At 34.8% G+C, this 23,674-nt stretch overlaps 4 protein-coding genes across 4 annotated transcripts; 3 read left to right on the top strand and 1 right to left on the bottom strand.

Annotated features, from left to right (window-relative positions):
- Positions 1-33: 33 nt before the first annotated feature.
- On the bottom strand, positions 34-2,770 carry LOC117905417 (pentatricopeptide repeat-containing protein At3g26540). The gene has a single exon (XM_034818342.1). It carries the CDS (start codon positions 2,768-2,770, stop codon positions 635-637), a length of 2,136 nt encoding a protein of 711 aa, XP_034674233.1. The 3' UTR covers positions 34-634.
- A 6,271-nt stretch (positions 2,771-9,041) lies between these two features.
- On the top strand, positions 9,042-11,097 carry LOC117907761. Its single transcript, XM_034821407.1, has 2 exons — positions 9,042-10,045; positions 10,751-11,097. The coding sequence occupies exons 1-2, from the start codon at positions 9,234-9,236 to the stop codon at positions 10,818-10,820; spliced, it is 882 nt and encodes a 293-aa protein (XP_034677298.1). The 5' UTR covers positions 9,042-9,233; the 3' UTR covers positions 10,821-11,097.
- A 2,521-nt stretch (positions 11,098-13,618) lies between these two features.
- On the top strand, positions 13,619-16,573 carry LOC117906433 (putative pentatricopeptide repeat-containing protein At1g77010, mitochondrial). Its single transcript, XM_034819456.1, has one exon. It carries the CDS (start codon positions 13,788-13,790, stop codon positions 15,843-15,845), a length of 2,058 nt encoding a protein of 685 aa, XP_034675347.1. The 5' UTR covers positions 13,619-13,787; the 3' UTR covers positions 15,846-16,573.
- Positions 16,574-17,304: 731 nt separating this feature from the next.
- On the top strand, positions 17,305-19,941 carry LOC117906336 (pentatricopeptide repeat-containing protein At1g43980, mitochondrial). The gene has a single exon (XM_034819323.1). The coding sequence runs from the start codon at positions 17,464-17,466 to the stop codon at positions 19,459-19,461; it is 1,998 nt and encodes a 665-aa protein (XP_034675214.1). The 5' UTR covers positions 17,305-17,463; the 3' UTR covers positions 19,462-19,941.
- The last annotated feature ends 3,733 nt before the right edge of the window (positions 19,942-23,674 follow it).

Here is a 23,674-nt window from a genome sequence, read left to right on the forward strand (position 1 = left end):
TCTTAAACGATTGTATATATGGAATAATCAAGGTCAATGAAACCATCTTGTCTTCTTTCTCGATCAACAAAAATGTACATTAATTTGAAGGAAACGCGAGGGTAATCGGAAATAATGAGTCCTACAGAGAGTCCATCTGACCTCTGCCTAACAAGTTAAAAGATAATTTAACTCCACCACGTGCATAACATATACCTGTAGATGGGCACCTTTGTAGGATTGGTTATGACTGTCTGAAGCCAACTTCCTCCTGTAGCAGTTTAAGTACTCTTACAGGGGACAGTACAGTAAAGTTTTTCCAAAAAATCTTCCTTTTTTGTTGGAGCTCTAGCTTGCACTTATTTGATGTAGGAACCAATATGCTTCTTTGGAGCTCTATCTGATGACTCCTTTCATGTACAGATCAAAAACTCAAAATGTCCTCCCATGTATAGATCAACATGAATTGACAGACGGTTCTAGAGTAAAATATCCAGACTCCCATTCTCGAGGTCATGAATAACTACCAACACTGGCATCCAGCAAGCAGCTCAGCACATGACATTAGAATACAAAGCTTGACCCAAGCTTCTGTCATCTTGCATGGTCAGAAGCTGTGAATATAATTCCCTCCAATTTGTGGTTCGGATTATTACTACTTGCCCACTCTGCTTCTGTCCAAAATTTGAAAATGAAATGGAGTTGAAGGATTCAATTCATTTAGTTGTTCGGCAGCCCATTTTCCCAACCTTGAGTGACCATGTTCACTGCAAGCATTGAAGACTCTTGTCAACATTGCAACAGTGGGCTCAAATGGCATCCTCTTAATGAAATCCTCAAGCTCATCCATGAACCCATGCCTACCATACAGTTCAATCATGGACTCATAATGCTCCAATCGAGGTATGATACAGTACTTGTTGCTCATTGAATTAAAATACTCAGTACCTAACTCAGCAAGACCCTCACAAATACAACCAAGCAAAATACCCTGAAAGGTGATGTGGTCAGGCTTAACCCCTTCTTCCTCCATCAATCCAAACAGTCCAAGTACGTCTCTACCCCTTCCATTGTGACAACATCCCAAAATCATGGAGTTCCAAAGAATCAAATCCCGTGAAGGAGCCTCTTTAAAAACCTTGAGGGCATATTCAAGACATCGACATTTGGAATACATGTCTACCAAAGCTCCTCTGGCAACAACATCTATCTCATAACCATTTCTAATCATAAACCCATGGATTTGTTTACCTTGCTCAAGCGCAAAAATATTTGCACAAGCTGACAAAAGTGTACCAAGCGTAAATTTAGATGGCGTTGTCTCCCATTGCATCTCCCCAAAAATTGTCATAGCTTCTTCACTCAAGCCATGGCGAGCATGGCTAGTCAATAGAGCATTCCAAGAAATCCTATCTCGCCAATGACTCATCTGGTAGAACCAAAGTCTTGTGCTTCTCAAGTTCCCACATTTCCCATACATGTGAAGAAGTGCATTGCCAACAAAGAGATTGGAATAGAGACCATGCCTATAGATAAACCCATGAACCTGTTTTCCCAATTCAACATCTGAAAGACCAGCACACACATTTAGGATTAACCCAACAGTGACATGGTCAATGTCTTGAGTTGCTTTGCGCATCAGAAAAACAAATTCCAAAGCCTCTTCCCATTGGCAGAAATGTGTATACCCTGCTAACATTGCATTCCATGAGATTACACTCCTTTCTGGCATCTCATCGAAGAGCACTCTTGCCTCTCTTGTTTGCCCACTCATTGCATACCCCGACACAATTGAAGTCCAGGAGATCAAATTTTTTGAACTGGGCAGTTCAAAAATCCTACAAGCGCTCTCCAAACCCCCACATTTTGCATACATATCAATAAGAGAGCTAGAAACCACCTCATCCTCGTCATAACCAATCCTAATTGCAACTCCATGAATCTGAATCCCCTCCTGGAGTGCAGATATACTAGAACAAGCAATAAGAGCATTGGAGAATGTAAAATTCAATGGCCTAATGTTTGCTCGGATCATCTTAAAAAACATAACAACTGCTTCCTTTTCATTACCCATCTCAAGATACCGCCTGACAATCACATTCCAGGAAATGGCATTTGGATTCTCAATTTCATCAAACATTCTACGTGCATCACTCATAACCCGACATTTCCCATATATATCAACCAGAGAACTCCCCAAAATTACGTTCCAGCAAAAACCATATTTCACGATAAGCCCATGAATCTGTTTCGAAAGAAACAGTGCCAATACTGTAGCACAAGATCCAAGAACACTAGCAAACGTGATCTCATTAGCCCAAATCCCCAATCTATTCATCCTCAAGAACAACCACAAGGCCTTCTCCGCACACCCACCTTGCGCATAGGCCGTGATCATCGCATTCCACGAACCACCATCCCTTTGGGGCATTTCCTCAAACAGCTCCCTAGCATCATCCAAACAACCGCATTTTCCATAGGTTTCAATCGCACGGTTCAAAAGAAAGATCGGCGGTGCAGGCGAGAAGGTAATCAAGTGGGATTCCACTTTACGGGCCTCAACGATTGCAAGATTGGAAGAACAAATCTGGAAAAGGCGAGCATAGAGTGAAAAGGGGAAGGGAACTGGGGAAGCAAAGAGGATGGATACGGCTTTTCGGAGGCGACCGGCGTTGAGGTGAGTAAGGACAGTTGTTGTGGTTAAGGCTTTGGAGTCGGTGGGTAGAGCTTTAGGCTTGTGGGTGTTGCGCTGAAGAAGTCGATTGAGTACAGAAGCTGCATTCACACCCATGTAATGTAACAGATCCAATGTTTTCAAAATTCAAACACTGGACCCTTATATACTGGACGGAAAAGACACAATGGATTTTATACTACTTTGCTTTTTCTGCCACGTGTATGGTCTATGATTATTTTGGGCTGGTGGGCCCTCATGTAAGCTCCAGCCCGGGGCTTTGAAGCTCGATTGAAGCCTGAATATTATAATTAATAAATGATTGAGTTTATTCCTTAAATATTTCGTAAAGATAAAAATATCGATAATTATAAATATATTGATAATTCATTTTACAAATATATTATATATATAAAAGATATATTAATAAATATTTTGACACAAAAAAAAAACATATATTAATAATATTAAGAAAAACTCTAAAATATTATAGAAGAAATAAAAAATAGATATTTTAAAATTGTTTTTTTAAAAAAATTGATATATATATAATATGTCATATTTATAATAATTCCTCTATGACAATAAAAAAATATAAAAATTTTATAAATATACATTTATTATTAAGTTGTATTATATATTATTTTACAATAATATTATGATAACATGTATAATTTTAAAATATATTTAATATTAAAATTATTATCCATTTTAATTTAAATGTATTCAATATATATATATATATATATATATATATATATATATATATATATTAAATATTCATGTATTTTTATATTTAGTAAATATATATAATATATTAAAAACACTTATTAAGAAAATTATATTTTTATATAATAAATTAAATCAAATGTGTTAAAAAAATTAGGCTAATCCAACATATAGTAATCACCCTAAAGGGAGGGTGAATAGAGTGATGGTCTCTTTTTGTAAATTTAAATTATATGAATGTAAGAGACAAATATATACAAATATATAATAAAACAATATAAAGACAATTGCATATAAACTAAAAGAGTAAGAAAGAGAGAATGCAAACACAAGATTTTATAGTGGTTTGGCGCAACCCGACCTACATCCACTTTCCTCTAGCTTCAATTCCAAACTTGAGGTTCCATTAATTCAAGACTTCTTAACCAAGCTTTCAAGCAATACAATTGGATTATAATTCCAATCCACCATCTTGGACTTTTGGCTGCAAGCACCCTTTACAATCCTCAAGAGATATCTCACTCTTGAACAACTTCTCAAGTGATACCCCACACATGAGAAATTTCATCTCAAAGATTTATAAATAAATGATCTCACAAAATTCTAGTACAAAAACTTTAAGCTCAAATGATACAAGAAAACTATGATTGAAATGTGCACTAATGATATGCAAGTTTTAAAACAATTATGCACTCAAAACACTCTTCCAATGCTCAAATATATTCAATAAAAGTTTGGGAAGATTGAGCTCTTAAACTATAAAGATTTGGAGTTTTTTTATAGAGGAAAAATGTCAAACTAGACATTGGGGGTTCAACCGATTGACTAGTTGTTACCATTTAATACTCAGCAGGTAACCATTAGACATCGATCGGACCTTGACCGGTTGAGGTGTGGGTCAATCGGTTCCTCATCCGATTGAACAACCATTCTAGAAGAGAGAGAAGATTTTTTGCACCCCTCGATCGGTTGAGCTGGCAGTCGACCGATTCCTCATCTGGTTCAACCGATTGAGTCGTTTTTGGCTTAACAACCAACTTTTTCAACTTAAAACATTTTAAACAAGTTTGAAAAACATTTGACATAAGGTTTTAGTTGAAAACATGAAATCGTCCAATTTTAAAATATTTAAAACAAAATAACTCGTTGATAATTTTGGTGCCTAAGTAAAGAATGTAATAAATGAAAATCCTAGTGCACCAATAACCTTACAAGATCTTAGGAAGTTTGGATCTTGAAAAACACTTCTCTTTGAGGTAGTATTCTTCTTCATGATTTCTCTTTGACTTGATTTGTCTTTGTGATTGCCACTTTGAAAATCGTCTAGCCTAGTCACACTTGAAATATAATAATTAGTTTTAAACCTTGTTTTGTTGTCATCAAAACCGAGATTAACTTTCACAAAATGTAAAAATAAAATAATTAGAATTAATAATTTTAATAATTGAAAAATAAAAAGTCAATAAAATATCTGAAATGTCAATGAATATTAGTTGAAACCCAAAAAAATTGAAAAATCAGTAAAATATCTAAAAATATTGATGAATATATCTTCCGGAATTTTTTATGGGGATCCACAGATATTAAATATACCAAAGATATGTGGGTAATATATCCAAATATTTTAAACCTTTTGAACATAGAAACTTCTAATTTTTTTTATTAAAAATAATAATAATAATAATAATAATAATCTCCTTCTTATTTATTTTCTTAGCTGTTAAATTAAATAAAAGAGATTTTTGTGTGGGATTATGACCTTTGCCTTGACTTGTGGGCAACACATACATGCTATCAAACAAATGTATATTACCTGAGTTGTCTTAATGATGAAGGTAAGAAAAAATTAAATAATCATTAACAATTGGGTTATGTGATTAGAAGATGAAGTGTTAGGTCAATTTCTCATTATATTATGAAACAAATTACTAGTGACAAGGACATTTTTCTTTATTTTTAAGAGTTCATTGGATTTATCCATGGAAAATGTGGCACTTAAAATATTGGGTGGTGGGGGACAACTTTTTTTTTTTTTTACAAATCCATGAATATTAAATTTTGGCAGACCTTTGATTTTTATTTTTTATGATATGGGAGAAGCCAATACCAATAATTAAAATAACAAAATGCCTTTAAAACACATCTAGAACATGATACTAAGTCCTAGTGGCCAACTGATTTTGACCATAGTTTTTAATTTAAAAAGTATTTTTTGTTTTTAAGAATAAAAAATAAGGTGTTTTCAAAAAATAATTTTTAGTTGTTTTCACTTGTTTTAAGGACCGTTTTAAAAACTAATTATACAATCATGTAGAATTATTAAAATAAAATATTAGATATAAAAATTATTTTTAAATACATATTTTAAAATATGGTTAATTTCATGACCTCCCTTGAGGTTTTGGCTAAATATGCTTAGCTTCTATTGTTTAAAATTTCATCATATACAAATTAATGGATTTAGTTGTATTTACTTAAAACCTTAAGAGAGATAAATTAAATTGACTCATAAAAAATTAAAAATATATTAAAAATATTTTAGATTGCTTATTAAAAGCCTATTTGGTAACTGTTTTTTTTTAAATAATTTTGAAAACATTTTTTTAAAACTATTTTCTGATTTTTATAGAATAAAAGTTTATTTGAAAACCTAAAATATTTTCAACATGTTTTTAATATTTTAAATCATTCTACATGTATATATAATTATTTTTTAAAATAAAACAACCCTAAAAAAATAAGTGAAAATTATAAAAAAGAACTAAAAGATATTATCTATAATAATTTTGGGTTGTCAAACGTAATTTTTTATTTTTTTGTTTTTGAGAATAAAAAACTATTTTAAAAAGTAATTCCCAAACCCGCCCCTAAAATCCTGTTATTAAAAACTGTTTTCGAAAATAATTATACAACAAAATCTAAATATCTTTTTTATTCTCCAATAATTTTCATGTGTTGGACCAAATTTTTAATAGGAAAGTTAAAATCCTAGAAGCATGAATGGCAGTCCTAGTCAAGCTTTCAAGTCAATAAAAAATAATTTTTAATTAATTATTGAGAGTAAGACTTGATTGGTTTTGAGATTGGAAAATGCTTGATTGGGAAAATTAATTTACCCTCAATAATTGTACCTTACCAATGATATATAATCTAAAAGAAAAGGGCTTTTGCAAGATGTTCAATGAGAGGGTACATGAATATTAATCACCACCCATGAATGATCTAAGTAATCTTTTAGTGGATATATTTTATTCCTAATGATGGTACAAGTCTCCTCTACTTTACCTTTATTTTTAAAAAAGGGGAAAGAAAAAAGAGGAGTGGACATTGACCTAATCAACAAAATCACGCTTGGAGATTACTATGGCAGTTAAAAAATTATAAAAAAAAAAAGCTGAACAAAAATAAAGGGCTCACGCGTGTCTGCTTTGGCTTTGGCTTTTCCAGGTGTCGGTAGTTTGCCACCTTATGATGACTAAGATCCATATTTATGATACCGAAATGACACATCATTCTAGAACACTCTTATATGATATCATGATTAGGACGTCATTTTTATGGATAGTCCGCTCCTCTATTTTAATTGCTGTTTCTCTATTTATGGAAATTACTGGGCAAGTTTTGATGGCACCTTGATTTTTGTTTTTTAAAAACTAAAATAATAATACTCTTATAAAAAGTACTAACTTGGCTTGTATTCTAAAAATGTATTTTAAAATTTTTAAAAGTGGTAAGTTTTTAAATAAGAATAAAAAACTTGTTAATTAGAAACATTTTTAAAATTTTTAAAAATAATACATAATATTCTATTTCAGTTAGATAAAGTTTTTGATATTATATAAGTAGATGTTTATTTTAATAATGTGAATGTGTTTTAAAGTGAATCATTTTGATACAAAGACAATAATATTTATAGTTGGATATAAATTATTATAAATGATATCGTCTGGTATGTTATATCTATTTGGTCTTATAATTCCATTAGATTAGATACAAAACAAATAATATCTACATAGTTAGGTGTTTGTCTATTTGATTTTACGATCTCCTAGGAGATTAGCATTTAACGCATAATATCTACATAATTGAGTGCGAATTATTATAATTTTTACTTTCTTATATTTTTTTAATTTTAATAAAATATTTTAAAAAATATAAGGTGATTTTGATTTCAACTTCCAATAAAAGTAAAAACAAATCAGGAAGTTAATTGTCTTTAAAAACATTTTTAAATATTTTAAAATTCAAGAAAATGAAAGAAATCATACTTTATTAAATTTTGAACAAAGTTTTTTAAAAATGAAAGGTAAATTTATATATTTTTTTATATATAAGATTTTTTACTTTTTTTTTAATAAAAATTTCCATTTTTGAAAAATAAAAAATAAAAAGTAAATTTCAACCCATCATTTTAATCAAGCATTTCCATTTTGGTAATTTAAGAAAGGGTGATCATTATAAATTAATTTCATAATAGGAATAAAATTTATGTTTTATTTTAGGAAATAAGGAACAAAAAAGAGAAAGATATAGGGAAAAAAAACCATAAAATAAGAACCTAAATTTTAAATATTTAAATATAATAAATTTATTTAAAAATAATTAGGATTTTGTATAATTTTTAGTGAGAGAACTTGTAGTATTTAGCTTTAAAATAAATGATAAGAACGTAGCCCGTGATTCAGAGAGTTTGCTATTGCTTTGCCTCCAAGGGAGGGTAGTAAGACTGAATTATGAGATCCTGGATGTCAAAGGTTTCCGTTTCATATGGAACTACCAAGCTATGGGGAGATCATAGCTTGGATGAATCATTTGTTGACTCTACGCTTCCAACTCCAACTAATCCAATTTTGATTTTGCCTCTACGGTCAAACGTTTTAGTCATCACCTCCTGTTTTTCTAGCATCAAATGCTCAGCTTCATCGTCACCCCAAACAATAAGGGTCTGGCCTGTGACGCCTGTCCGCCTTTCAAATCTTATGGACATAGGAAAAATACGGTAAATACTAAATACTAAATACTAAATACTAAATACCCATTCACCAAGATCGACGTTTCGTCACAGCCACGGATCCTAGAAATTGGTGTGGGTGCCTTTGCTTCCATGATACCACAACCATTCTTGGCCAGCAAGCCATGTGTCTTGCCATTCCAAGCAACATGTCCCCATCCTTGATAGTGGTTACGAGTCCTCTCAAGATTGTGACAGTAAGTGCCGTAACAACTCCTTACCATGATTGTGCCTTTAATTGTACTAGTACTTGGCTTTCAATGATGGCATCAAAGTTCTGCGGCCTAGTGAGCCTCGTCCCTCCGGTCTCCACATAGGGCAATGGCAGTAAAGCTGGAATGCTGGCCTAACAAAATGTGAGTTATCAAGCAACACCCACCTTTGATCAAATGATTAAATGTTTATGACATAATAATATGGTATTGTTGGAAGTTTTCTGAGAAACGTTTGTCATTTGGTGAACCCACGTGTAGGGGAAGGGGAAGGGGAAGGGGAAGACTCGAGACGTTTTCAGCTAGAAGAAGAGAATTGGGGGAATGAAAAGGGACAGGCTGGTCTTTTGCTGCCATGGAAAATAAGGAGAGACAAAAATGAGGAAAATGGGCCTACGTCCACCCATCTAGAAAGCCTTGACTTTTATGAGCCTAACAGCTCCCCCCTCCCGCATGAGGCACCATTTAAACTTTGTTAGAGGAAAATGATGGGGAACAAAGAAGCGGTGATGATATTGCCACCACACCACACAAGCCACGTTCACCATTTCCTTCCCCCGCTCCTCCACTGAATTTCCCCACACAATATTCCAAAAAGGGGGCCAAAAAAAAGAAAGAAGAAGGAACCATGCTTGATCCCAGAACTGAACTGTCTGCAAATCGTGCCGTTGCAGGCATCAATGACAGTTATGGAAGTTGGGGGAGCATGAGATTTGGTGGCAGGCCTCAGAGAAGTGCTAGAAACCATGAAAATTACGGGGCTTGGAATGGTGGTGACTGGCAATTCGGAGCTGAAGCAAAGGTGGAAGACGAGTCCGGTGTTTGCTCTCCGCCTCTGTGGAAAACGAGCCCATCTGGGAGTCCTAATGGAGGAAATTCCCCTTTGCATCGCCGCCATCATCAAAATCATTACAGGAGCCTATCTCCAGCGTCGAGAATGCAGGCGATTGCTCAAGGCCAGAGGGAGCTTATGGAGATGGTCCGCACCATGCCCGAATCATGTTATGAGCTTTCTTTGAAGGATCTTGTTGAGCGGCCAGTGGTACAAGCCCCACAGGACCCTTTTCCTGAAAAGAGGAATTTTGGTGATGAAATTGCAACTAGCAGGGAGAAGAAGAAAGTGAAGGATCGTAAGAAGACGAATGATACTAAGCCAAAGATGGGGAGAAGTGGAAGTCTTGACAACGGAGGCTTTCTTCTCAAGATGGTGTTTCCTGTTTCTTTTAGATTAAAGAAGAAGAAGAATTCAGCAACAAACACTTGTTCCAAAGTCTCTCCCAAGCCTATGGCATCGGATGGATCTGCAAAAAGTGTAGACAAGGAGTGGTGGAAGAAAAAAGTCACCGTCTCAGGAGAGAGCGATGGTGGAGGAACCACCAGCAACAGTGGAAGCAGCGGTAGCAGCAGCAGTAGCAGTATTTGCAGCAACAGAAGCAGCAGGTATGTTACAACTGAAAACCCCATAATTTATATATTTTTAGTAACATCAAATAGCAATGATAATAGTCCTGAATTGTCCTGATCTCAGCATAGGTGATTCTTAAGAATGATCCCAGTAGGAAATTCGCCAATTTCATTTTTACAAAACAATTTGGGAATCTACTGACAGAGGAACTATGCCCTGTAGACAATGAGATGGGAACAGCCCGAACATCTGTGAAATAGACTTAGCTCCATGATTTTCACGATCCCTTGGCTAATCCCACTCCCAAAATGCGATAAACAAACGAATTTCCTAGTTCATAAGAAATATCAAATAGTGCTTCTGGTATCTGAAAGAGTCAATAATTCTCTGCAACACTTCAATCAAGATGGTGGGTCTTCTTCTTTTCCTGGAAAAGAAAAAGAAGTGCTTTTGACAGTGCTCAAGACACCAGATGTCTGGCAGTCTTTTCAAGCCCAAAGTGGGGAGCGAATTGAGTGCAATCCGGGATTTATTACAAACATTCAGAACTTAAAGATGGAACACTCAATAGGCACTTATGGGTAGAGCAAACCCATGGAATCACCAAGATTGATGAGCTCATTAAACATATATTCTTTGGCCCTACATAAAAATTTTGAATTAGTGCATTACCAGTTTCAATCAATATCTGATGTTCCCTGATCATTAATTGTAACACATGGTTCTTGAATGAAATGCAGGCAACTGAGTGGCTTATTCACTGTTTGCTGGTCCTACTTGCGCTCCAAGAAAAGGAAAACAAAGGACTAATGGAGCTGCCTCCTATGGGCTGGAGTAGACAATAAATATTTTGTATCTATCCTTCCAATACTAGATTACATGAGATAATCAAATCAGAGGAAAATTTGTAATGTGTCCTGTCTATAGTCTTCAAGGTTTTCAACTATTGTAATTTTCTTTCTTTCTTTCTTTTCTTTCTAATTATTTTTTCCATCCTTTGTTTGGTGAGATGTGAGTGTCATTTTCAGTATGCAGATGCTTCCAATGGAAGATTGTCTGCCATGAAATATATATATAATTGACACCAGGATGCTGCCATCTATGATAGAAACTTGAATTATAGCAGAGTACTTTTCACAGAGGATCTGCCATAGATAAGGTTGCCCACAAAACAACAAACAGCCATTTTCCTGATTTTGGTTTGTCTGGAATGGAGTTCAGACACAAAATTTTGGATTTTGATCCATATACCAAAGTGGGTTTGGTGAATATTGAAAGAGTGAACCAGAAGGATACAAAATAAAGATTAAGGAAAGCAATGATTATGTTCTAGCTTTCAAACGGGTGAAATGCAATCTTGCAAGCTAAGGAAACATGTATGGTATTATGACACCTTTGTCTTTTGCCAATATATTACAAAAATAAAGCACCCACGCTTGGATACTTTTTAAAAGATGATGGTTGATGAGAAAGGCAAAAAAGGGATGCATAGAGGGAATAACATTGAATAGAAAAGGCTATGAAATGATGATTTTCAACATCAATTATTGTGAATTTATGTAGGCCTAGCACTTCAAAGTAATAACAGCAACATTATCACTTCAGTAGTGAGTCAGAGGAGGCAAAAAAACAGAAAAAGGAGTAGTGTAAGATCATTTGAACCCACTCCTTAAAGCAAGTGTTGAATGGGTCATCAACATCACCTTTGACAGGCAGGCAGTCGTCTCAATAATTGCTGTAATTTTTCTAAAAATAAAAGTAAAAAAAATTAAAAGACATATGGTCGCTCAAGCACGTAGAACATTTGAATTAAAATAGAAGTAATTGATTAAATTTTAAATTTGTAAATCTAATCTCTCTCATATTTGAATTTGAAAATTAACCAATTTTTTTTTGTTATAAATGTCCTTCAATATTTCCAATATAAGAAAAATGAAGACATTTTTATAAAAAAAAAAATAAGCATTTTAATATTGAAAAAAATTTGAGGGTTAGATTAAAAAATTGAGGATTATTTTATTTCTTTTAGTCAAATAGCTTATCGAAAAACACGACCATCTTATTTTGATGGGAAAAAAGAAAAATCAAAGAACTAAGGTGATGTTTGTTTTTTTATTTAATTTTAAATAGAACATTAATACTTAATAGTGTTAAATATTAGGTTATTTGTTTTTGTAGTATTTTGTTTTTATTAAGTATTAAAAATAAAAGAAAAACCAATATATTATTTTTTTTATTTAAAAAAAATTACATATTTTGTTTTTTCTATTTAATAATGTGATGTCCTACATCGGATAGGGGAGAATGTTCTTGGAGTTATATATGTAGAGGCTCCTCTTAACCAAGTAGACGCGTTTTAAAGCCGTGAGGGCCCCTTTGGGCCCAAAGCGGACAATATCTACATGGTTGTGTGCGGGTCGTTACAAATGGTATCAGAGCCGATCCCCGACCCCGATGTAGGGGTTTTGTTTGGCTCCGTAAGGGGTGTTTGTCTGTTTGATCGTGTCTGCATGAGGGGGTGTTTGTGATGTCCCACATCGAACGCGTTTTAAAGCCGTGAGGGCCCTTTTGGGCCCAAAGCGAACAATATCTACATGGTTGGGTGCGGGTCATTACAAATAAAATATTTATAATAAGTTTTGAAAAAGTATAAAAACAAACAATTTAAATTTTGAAAACAAATTGCTTTTAGTAAAAAAAAACAAAAAAAACAAACACCACCTAACTATCTAATTCAATGAAAGGACAATCTCAAATGAAAAGTCAGTTGGGAACGAGATGTGACCCCATGATAGTTTGACAAAACAGTTCAAGCCTACCTACAGACTATAGTCGACTTAGATTAGGGCATCCATTTCCATATGATGAGGATGATTTATTAGCCCTTTCACATGGACCATACAACATTAAGGTTTTATGAGGTCTATTCCTATTAGAAGGTTTGAATGATTTTTTTATTTTTTTATTTTAAAAAGGAATGAAATGCAGTGAAATATGGATGGGGCCCAAATGTAATGAAAAATCTATTGGTGAATTGAAACCCAAACAATAATGGAATAAAATTGATAATAGAAGAAGTGAGGCCAATGCTTGACCCTATTCAATGGGGCGAGTCCTAACGAGTTCATTTTGAAGAATTTGAAGACTAAAATATGAAGAATTTGAAGATAAACTATGGAGGAACACAGACTCAATTCATTCTGTGATATATATATTTTTTTTTACAATGAATGAAAGCATAAATAAATAGCCTACAGATATGAGACAATTCCGGAATGGTACACTATCACAGGACGGAATTTCCTTTACATGAAAAGTGAATAAACTCTTACATGTAAAGTAAATAAACTACCTTGCTAGAATTACTCCTAAATCTATTATAATAAAGGCTGTACATTACATTAATTCAGGTAAGTAAACAGAGGATGCTAAATATGGGGAGGAACATGCACAGGCAGGAAGGCGATGTGGGCTTGATTTCCAACACATTTAAATGTTATTGCCTTACAAGTTATTTTATTCATTTATATCTTATTATTATTCTTTGTTATACCTTCATCCAACGCCTGTATTATTTTCACCACCCCGTACCTGAGTTTTTTTACTTGAAATTTTGCAACTTCCAAACGAGTTTCAAAAGCCGGTTCAGAGCAACAGCTTCCCGGTTCGGAGCAGTTAATCGTCATTTGTGGCGCCAAAAAGGGGCAGACAAAAAATAAAAAATAAAAATTCAAAGCAAGTAATACACTCCAAAATCACCCTTTTGTGTGGAATGAGATGGTGGATCTTGATCTGCATTCCTTGGCCCGCCAACTGGGATCGTGCAACAACTACGGCTCCATCTACCGAGGAAGACAGCTTCACATCCTTTTCCTCAAATCTGGCGTTCTCCATTCTGTTCTTTCAATTGGAAACCGTCTTCTACAGATGTATTCTAGGTGCAACAGCATGAGGGAGGCGCAGCAACTGTTTGAAGAAATGCCGAAAAGAAATTGTTTCTCTTGGAACACTATGATTGAAGGGTATTTGAAATCAGGGAGCAAAGGGAAGTCACTAGAGTTGTTTGATTCAATGCCCCACAAGGATGCTTTTTCATGGAACGTGGTCATTTCGGGTTTTGCAAAAGAGGGTGATTTGGAGGTTGCCCGGCGTTTGTTCAATGAGATGCCTTGGAAGAATGGGATTGCTTGGAATTCGATGATTCATGGTTATGCCTGCAACGGTCGCCCAAAAGAAGCTGTTGGGTTGTTTAAGGATTTGAGTTTGAATCCGCTGGAACGGTTATGTGGGGATACGTTTGTTCTGGCTACAGTTGTTGGTACTTGTACCAATTTGGGGGCTCTTGATTGTGGGAAGCAAATACATGCTCGCATTGTTGTTGATGAAGTGGAATTTGACTCAGTCTTGGGGAGTTCCCTTGTTAATTTGTATGGGAAATGTGGGGATATCGACAGTGCAAATCATGTTTTGAATTTGATGAAGGAGCCAGATGCATTCTCTTTATCTGCATTGATGTCAGGATATGCAAGTTGTGGTAGAATGAATGATGCAAGAAGAATTTTTTGTTTGAAAAGTAACGCATGTGTGGTGTTGTGGAACTCCATGATTTCTGGATATGTAGCCAATAATGAAGCATTAGAAGCACTAGAGCTCTTTAATAATATGCGAAGATATGGAGTTCAGGAAGACTACTCTACTTTTGCCAGTGTTTTGAGTGCATGCAGTACCTTAGGTATTATTGATCAGGGTAAACAAGTGCATGCTCATGTTTATAAAGTTGGGTTCACTAATGACATTATCATTGATAGTGCTCTTGTTGACATGTATTCTAAGTGCAGAAGGCCTGATGATGCTTGCAAAGTATTTAGTGATCTTCAAGCCTATGACACCATCTTGCTCAATTCTATGATAACCGTGTATTCCAATTGTGGAAGAATTGATGATGCAAGGCAGATCTTTGCTACCATGCCAAGTAAAAGCTTGATCTCATGGAATTCAATGATAGTGGGTTTCAGTCAAAATGCTTGTCCAATTGAAGCATTAGACCTTTTCTGTGAGATGAATAAACTGGGCCTGAGGATGGACAAGTTTAGCCTGGCTGGTGTGATCAGTGCCTGTGCTAGCATCTCTTCACTTGAGCTTGGTGAACAGATTTTTGCTCGGGCTACTATCATCGGACTTGAATTTGATCAGATCATTTCCACCTCCCTTGTGGATTTCTATTGTAAGTGTGGCTTAGTTGAACATGGGCGAAAACTGTTTGACAGAATGATGAAATCTGATGAAGTCCCATGGAACTCTATGTTGATGGGTTATGCTACAAATGGCCATGGAATTGAAGCCTTGAATGTATTTGATCAAATGAGAAGTGTGGGTGTACAACCCACTGATATTACATTTGTTGGGGTTCTGTCTGCCTGTGATCATTGTGGGCTGGTTGAAGAGGGTCGAAAATGGTTTTATGCAATGAAACTTGACTATCATATTAACCCAGGGATTGAGCACTACTCTTGCATGGTTGATCTATATGCTCGTGCAGGTTTGCTTGAGGATGCAATGAATCTTATTGAACAAATGCCATTTAAGGCAGACGCAAGCATGTGGTCATCAGTATTGAGGGGCTGTGTAGCTCATGGGAATAACATTCTTGGGAAGAAAGTTGCAAAACGAATTATTGACCTTGACCCTGAGAATTCAGGTGCTTATGTGCAGCTGTCTGGCATATATGCCACTTTTGAGGACTGGGGAAGATCGGCACAGGTTAGAAAGTTGATGTATGATAAGAAAATACCAAAGGTACCTGGTTGCAGTTGGGCAGATAGTTTAACTTCGTGATGACTGACATGTCTTCTTGAAGGGAGATACTTTATTCCCAAAAGGAGGAAACAGTATATTTTTGCAGGGTGGCATCAATATTTGATCACTTTGAACAAACTCATACCCCAATGTTCCAAGTGGTAATCACAGGAAGCCATGTTTTGGGGTGGAGTATTTTATCATGCCATGAAATTTTATTATTGCCATCGACAAAGGAGTTGCTCATGCAATTGTGGCCATCTATCTTCCTTTATCTGGTTCACTGCTTTAGCACTGAGAAACCCAGCCACCAGCCATTAAGCTCACAATGGACAATTCCCATTAAGCATCCTCTGGAAAAATCCATGTCTATGCAGCAGACCTATATGTTGATTAGGGCAATACATAGGATCAGAAGACCAACTGAGCTTCTACCGCAAGTCCTCATGATAATGTGCCAATGATGATGCTGTTCCCCATATTTGATTAAGCACCGGTCCTTCACATGCTTCATGGACTGGAATTGCAAGAACACCTGATTGGATCCCTCGTCCTGTGGCTCCTGAAGGAGATGAAATGCCTAGTGACCTTGCCCACCAGCTCAAAGTCCTCATGATAATTGTTTTTAATGGTTAATTGGAGTTTGTCAGAAGAACAGTAGAGTTGAAGGTTGGACAGAGCTACTGTTTACACTGGCCCTTATTTCAGTGATGTATGTATTCATGCTATTAAGAAATGAGATATGATGACAACTTCACATTCAATGAGATATGTGTACAATTGAACTAGAGAATGAGAATACAGTTGGAAATATACCACTAAGTGGTGTTTGCTGCAACTATGCAAGTAAAGGCTGCCTTCTCTGATTCAAACTGCCAAAAATTATAAATGATTTAAATTATATTTTAAGTTAAATAATATTTAATTTATTGATTTAAAACTTATTACTTAATTCTTAATTTAAGTATTAAAATTGATAAAATTAACTTAAAACTTATTCTAAATCACAAATTGATATATTCATTCTCATTAATCATAATTAGGACAAATGAGGTTGAGTAATAGTGGAAGTTATAAAGTAGTAAAGAAGATTATAAAAGTAATTAAGGTAAATGAGGGTAAAAAAATAAAAATGAAGATGTAGACTCAAGAATAAATTAATTATTTTTATTAATTACTTAAAGTTGTTTTTAATTCTAAATCATATCATTAAATTATTTTATCAAATATACTTAATTTACTTAATAATTTAATAATTTAAATTAAATTATTAATTACTTTAAAGTTCATGTACCAAACACCCACTAATTAAGTTTGACAAATTTAAGGAAAAAAATTCATTTCTCTAAAATTATAATTTTTTTTCTTGTTTTATTGTAATAATAAAAGGATAAGAATTTATTTTTGTTTACAATTCTGTATTTTATTTTTTCTTAAAAAAAAAAAATCCTAATTTTACTTGTTTGAAGGATACAAGTTTCGACATAGCAGGGGAAGAAGGGTGTGAAGGCTTGAGCTCTGAAACGAAAGAAGTAACAAAGATGAAGCAGCGGCAAAACCTTGTACTCCGTTTGATTGCTGAGAAAAAAAGAGAATGCGATGAGAGAGACCACAAGTTCATGGCCGCAAGACGGACGCTCTTGGAGTTCGATATGGTATGGATGCATTAATCAGAGTTTTATACGAGGAAAAACTTGTATATCTCTGCCATAGCATTCGTATGCAACCATTTCTCAAGAAAGCTCATGGGCCTCTCGCAACCTCACTCTCCTATTATTCTAACCTCATAGAACATTGTTTCTTGCTGAAATCCTTAGACTATGCTAAATTCGTCCATGCCCAGTTGATTAAAGTCGGCTTCAATACCCATACTTTTCTGGGTAATCGCTGCCTCGATCTGTACTCCCAACTCGGCACCGGTAATGACTCTTTGCGAGTGTTTGAGGACATAATTGACAAGAATTTAATATCTTGGAACATTTTCTTAAAAGCTTTTGTTAGATTTGGAGAGCTCGACAGGGCGCGTGATGTGTTCGACGAAATACCCAAACGAGATGTTGTTAGTTGGAACACAATGATTTCGGGATATGTTTCATTTGGGTTATTTGATGACGCGTTCAGATTTTTCTCAGAAATGCAAAAGGCTGGCATAAGGCCTAGTGGGTTCACATATTCGACCCTGTTGTCATTTGTCTCATCTGCTTGTCGTGGTAAGCAAATTCATGCAAGCATGATCCGAAATGGTGTGGACTTATCAAATGTGGTGGTTGGGAATTCTTTGATTGGCATGTATGGAAAGTTTGGTGTTGTTGATTATGCTTTTGGCGTGTTTATAACAATGGAAGAGTTGGATATTATTTCTTGGAACTCCTTGATTTGGAGCTGTGGTAAATCAGGCTACCAAAACTTGGCATTACGACAGTTTGTTTTGATGAGGTCTGTAGGTTATTCACCTGATCAATTTACAGTATCCACAGTGATCACTGTATGTTCTAACTTGCAAGATTTGGAAAAGGGTGAACAAATTTTTGCTCTCTGCATTAGGGTGGGATTTCTTTCTAATAGCATTGTTTCAAGTGCCAGTATTGACCTGTTTTCAAAATGCAACAGATTGGAGGATTCAGTCCGGGTCTTTGAAGAAATATATCAATGGGATTCAGTGCTTTGCAATGCCATGATTTCAAGCTATGCATGGCATGGTTTTGGAGAGAATGCTTTGCAACTTTTTGTACTGACCTTGAGGGAGAACCTCAGGCCCACTGAATTCACGCTCAGCATTGTTCTGAGTGCTGTTTCCATTCTCCTTCCAGTGGATCAGGGGAGTCAAATCCATTCTTTGGTTGTCAAATCTGGTTTGGAGTCAGATGTGATTGTTGCAAGTTCACTTGTGGAAATGTATGCTAAATTTGGGTTAATTGACTCTGCCATGAAAACCTTTGCCAAGATTGGAGCCAGAGATTTGATATCTTGGAATACCATGATTATGGGCTTAGCTTATAATGGGAGAGTGAGTAAAGCCCTAGAAATTTTTAAAGAACTTCTCATAGGAGGTCCACCACCTGATGAAATTACCCTAGCTGGGGTTTTATTAGCTTGCAATGTCGGGGGTCTTGTTGATGAAGGGCTGAGTATATTCTCCTCAATGGAAAAGGAATATGGAGTCATACCAGCAATTGAGCATTATGCTTGCATTGTGGACATGATGAGTCGAGGTGGTAAACTTAAAGAAGCAATGGATATTGTAGAATTAATGCCTCATGAACCCAGTGGTTTGATTTGGGGATCACTACTTTGTGCTTGTGAAATTTATGGAGACTTGAGATTCACTGAGAGAGTTGCAGAGAGGGTTATGGAGTTGGAACCACAGTCGTCTTTACCTTATTTGGTTTTAGCTCAGGCATATGAGATGAGGGGCAGATGGGAGAGCCTGGTTAGGGTCAGGAGGGCTATGAAAGAGAAAGGTGTTAGGAAGGTGATTGGATGCAGTTGGATTGGGATAAAAAACCATGTTTTTGTTTTTAAGGAAAATCAATTATTGCACATCGGAGGCAAAGACATCTATTTTATTCTGAGATTACTGATTCAGGAGATCGAGGATGACGGGTATGCCTCTCGACAGTATGATAAAGTGAGGGCTGTGGGAGAGCTAGGATGAAGTGAACCATGATGAAAGTTCATCATGCTAAGGTCAATTTATGATCAGTAAATCTTGTTTATTTTCATCTTAAAAAGGCAAAGCTGCTGATTATGGAATACCAGGACTAGGCATATCGCTGTGCTCGTCTAAACTTGTGCTGGTGTCTATCTTGAACTGATATGCTGACCTATCATCTGTTCTGCTATGGTCATCTTCTTGGTTGAATTTGTCTATCTAATGTTTGTCTTGGTACTTCCAAACCTCTCCATAGATGAAGGACCGTAAATGGAATTGGTCAAATGCTCAAAAGTGACCGTGCTTGGGAAGATGTTGCTACTTTTGAGCATGGAAAAATTGCAATCCCAGTATGTTGCATGGCTCAATCTGGTAGACTAATGTTAAATTTTCTGTCACTTAGCATACAATAGAAAGGATGTTGTAAATTGTGTGGCGCTGATAATAAAACTCTTTTGGTTGATAACTAGTTTCACTGGCTCATTTTGTTTTGGAGGAGCTGCTATATTACAGAGAAGTTTGAGTGATGGACTCTGGATTTTTAGCAAGCGATTAAGATGAGTTTGGAGCTTTTTGGGGATGACAAAGATTGCATTAGTTTGGGAGCATTTTCTGGGATAAATGAGAAAGCAACGTGGTTGAATATTTAAACTATAGAGTTCTGCATCCTATCATGATGGTTGAGTTGGTTCCCAAGTTCACTTTGCAAACCAAAAAAAAAATGGAAAAGAGAGAAAGAGGAGTCGGTTTCAATGTTGAAGGAGTCTTTCACTGGAAGAACAGCGGGATTAAATGTTGGCAGTAATTTCACGGATTAACCTTCCAATCATGTCAAAAGCCTCCCATATTAATTGGCAATCAGATGGTGAACAAGATCCGAGTTTAGGTCTTTATTTGAGGTCAGGGTGAAATACTTATGACATGTGGAAATTGGAAGCCATTCCATCAACATCACTGGACTCACAAAGTAAGGATAGGGAGCTTCTAGACTGCACCAGAAGATACTGGCTTGTTCAACTAGTAGGAATATCAAGCTCGTGGCATACTACTCCCTTTTCTGCGTGCAGTGGATTTTGCATTCCTCCGGAGGAATTTATTAGGTTGGCATAGTCCTTTTATGGGTAAAAAAATGAAGAATGCGTGAAGGGCTGCCCCCTTGTGTTTAATGTGGACTTTATGGAAGTTGAGCGGTATGACCAATCAATTAAGTCTTTATTCATGTATACATTTATGAATTTGGTTAGGGTATATATAGAGGATCACACTATATCTATGATTGATTTTATAGATTGGTTGTTTGTAAAGTAAAGGGAAGTTGTCTCGATACTACTTCGCTTTTTGGGGCATTATTTGTATACTTCATGTGTATTGCTTTCGCCACTTTTAGATGTTTCTAATGCAAGCCTTTTTTTACCTATCAAAAAAAAAAAAAAAAATTAAGCTCTTGGCATGCTGTACTGCAATATAAACTGAACCGTCAAATGGGAGGCAGCAAATAAGGTAATTCATTAAGTGTTTAATGCAGTTATAATTTTATCACCCAGTTGCCTCTCTATGTTAGTATATAGCATTAGGTTGTTCCATACAAGGGCAAAGTTCCTTCAGTTCACAGGACCATCTTACCTACTAGATGGGGTTGAAGTGATACTAAGAACTAATAAAGATAAAACAAAATAACCAATTCGGTAAAATAAAGCTTTCGCGGGCGAACATTTACTCTTTCAATATCTATTTCAATTGTAAGGTTAGCCCACGATCTTTCAGAACAAATGAATTGATACCTGGTTTGTTCCGCCATCCCACTCAATGAATCATTAGGATTCGTTTTTAATAGAATCTTCTGTATTCACAGGTTTCCGTCGTTCCCATCGCTTCTCAATTAATGGTTAGGTCTGAATGAAACAGAGTGGGTGGAGTCATGAATATCAAGACTTCCCATGATGCGGATGTTTTATCTAGAGAAGTGCTAACAACTGGTTTGATGTTGACACTCACTAAGCATTAGCAATAATAGATCATGATATCGACGGATGAATAGGTATTTAACAAACCAACAATTGGACTAGCAGTATGGCCTTCCTATTGAGTCTTTTGTCTGTTTGTCATTTCTCTAGCCTTGAATTCTGTTGAATTGCTTTACCTTTTCCCCTCGACAGACCATTAGAGCTAATCTCATTTTTTCTTCTGTTTGTAATTTTACTGAATGCTATTGCTTTTCATCACCAGTAACAATAAGGCTGTGATGAGACTGCTGGGTTCCAGCTGACCTGATCCCTTATCCTATTTCATACAAGAGTCCAATATTTTAACATTTAGAAATACTTCCTGTCGTGGCATATGATCACGCCTGTCTGATAAATTAATCCTTTATCAGCCATCCTTATCAAGAATTCCTTTCACTTTCTTCATAATAAGGAGTTCAATACATGTGATATGTCATGCCATTAAAATAAGCAAATACATGGTCATTGAGTTGAGTGTCACTATTTATTCGAACCCTATAGACCAACACGTGTCAACTACAAGTTTGGAGTTCTGAACTTTACCCTTTGCTCCAATTCATAAAACTAATGGTTTGAGTCTTTTGACCCCTGTTTTGTTGGACAGCAACACAGGCAGTGGTCCACAAGATGGGTTACTTTTGTTGTGTGGTGTTTACATGTTATGGGCATTGTGGAAAGCAACAATAGAGGGGCATGGAGAGATCTCCGATTTGAAGATCAAACGAAGGTCACCTGGCACCAGCTGATGGGAAAGTACGAATCATCTGTAGTTCTCTGCAGCAGGAGACAAACCACAAGTGGAGGTAAGAGAAAATTGAGCGGTTATTTTGGTTGAATCATATGCCATATATTTCTTAGCAAGCAGATGACTACTGTGGAAGTAAGAGTAATATGGTTGAAGGTCTGGCTGCCTCCAATCTAATGCAGACTGCTAGTTCAATTTCGAATTGACCATCTCTGGTGCAGAGTCACTTGGCTTAATGGCATGACACCACTGCAAGTGCCGTGGAAAGCACGTAACTGCAACTTCTGAATGCAATTGGTTCCCAAAAAAGTGAGTAAATTAAGATGAATTGAAATGCAACTGATTATTACCCGATTTCCCTATCAACAATATTTCATTTTTAACTAGAAATATTTTAACCAAAATTACCATCAAATTTATGTCCATCCCTATTAATTTAAAAGTCCTTGACAACGGATAATTAACTTTTGTTAAAAGTAATTTGCTTTTAAATTTTATGTAACTTTTTATTTTATTTTATTAATTTATTTCTTATTTTTAAAATTTTTTAATTGAATAATATTTGACTTTTTTTGAATGCTAAGAGCTCGTGTTTTTAGCCGTAAAAACATTTTAAAATGTTTTCAAGATAAAAAAAATAGGTCTTTGATAATATTTGAAAAACACTTTTAAAATTAAAAAAAAAAAAAAAAAACTTGAAGTGTTTTTTAGATAAGTACTTGGGAGGTGTGTTTCTCTTAAAAAAAAAAAATACTTTAAAAATTTTCATATTTTCCCCTTCGTTTCCTTTTCATTCTTCGCTTCCCTCTCAGTATCCTCTTCATATTTCACTTTGCTTTAACAAAAATAATTTTTTAAGTTTTTTAACAATATAAATATATCTATATATATATATATATATATATATATATATATATATATATATATATATATATATATATATATATATATTTGTAATAATTTATTATTATTAAAAGCGTTTTTATACTTATATAATATATTATTAAGAGTTTATTTGATAGTGATTTTAAAAAATATTTTTTAACTTTTTTAACATTTAAAAAATTTATCATTCAAGTGTTAAAAATATTAAAAATATTTTTTAAAATTACTATCAATTACATTTTAAAAACATTATTAGAATTATTTTTCTAAATTCTTAAAAAAACGTTTTTCATAAAAATACCATAGAAGAAAACACTTTCAATTAATAAACTTATTGAAATAGTGTATTCTAAAAGTAGTTTAAAAGAAAAAGTACCTTTAAAATGTTTTTCTAAAAAAACATAAGATATGATTTTTAAAATTCTAGTAAACAACTGATTTTTTAAAAAATATATTTTTTAAGTAAAAAGTTTTTTTTTTATTTTTTTATTTTTATAGAATCATTATCCAATGTACTTTTAATGGAAATGGAATATTGAAAAAATAAACAATTTAATAAATTAATAAAAAAAATCAAACCCCA

This window comes from Vitis riparia, chromosome 18, assembly GCF_004353265.1.
Source record: "Vitis riparia cultivar Riparia Gloire de Montpellier isolate 1030 chromosome 18, EGFV_Vit.rip_1.0, whole genome shotgun sequence".
Taxonomy (NCBI): Eukaryota; Viridiplantae; Streptophyta; class Magnoliopsida; order Vitales; family Vitaceae; genus Vitis; species Vitis riparia.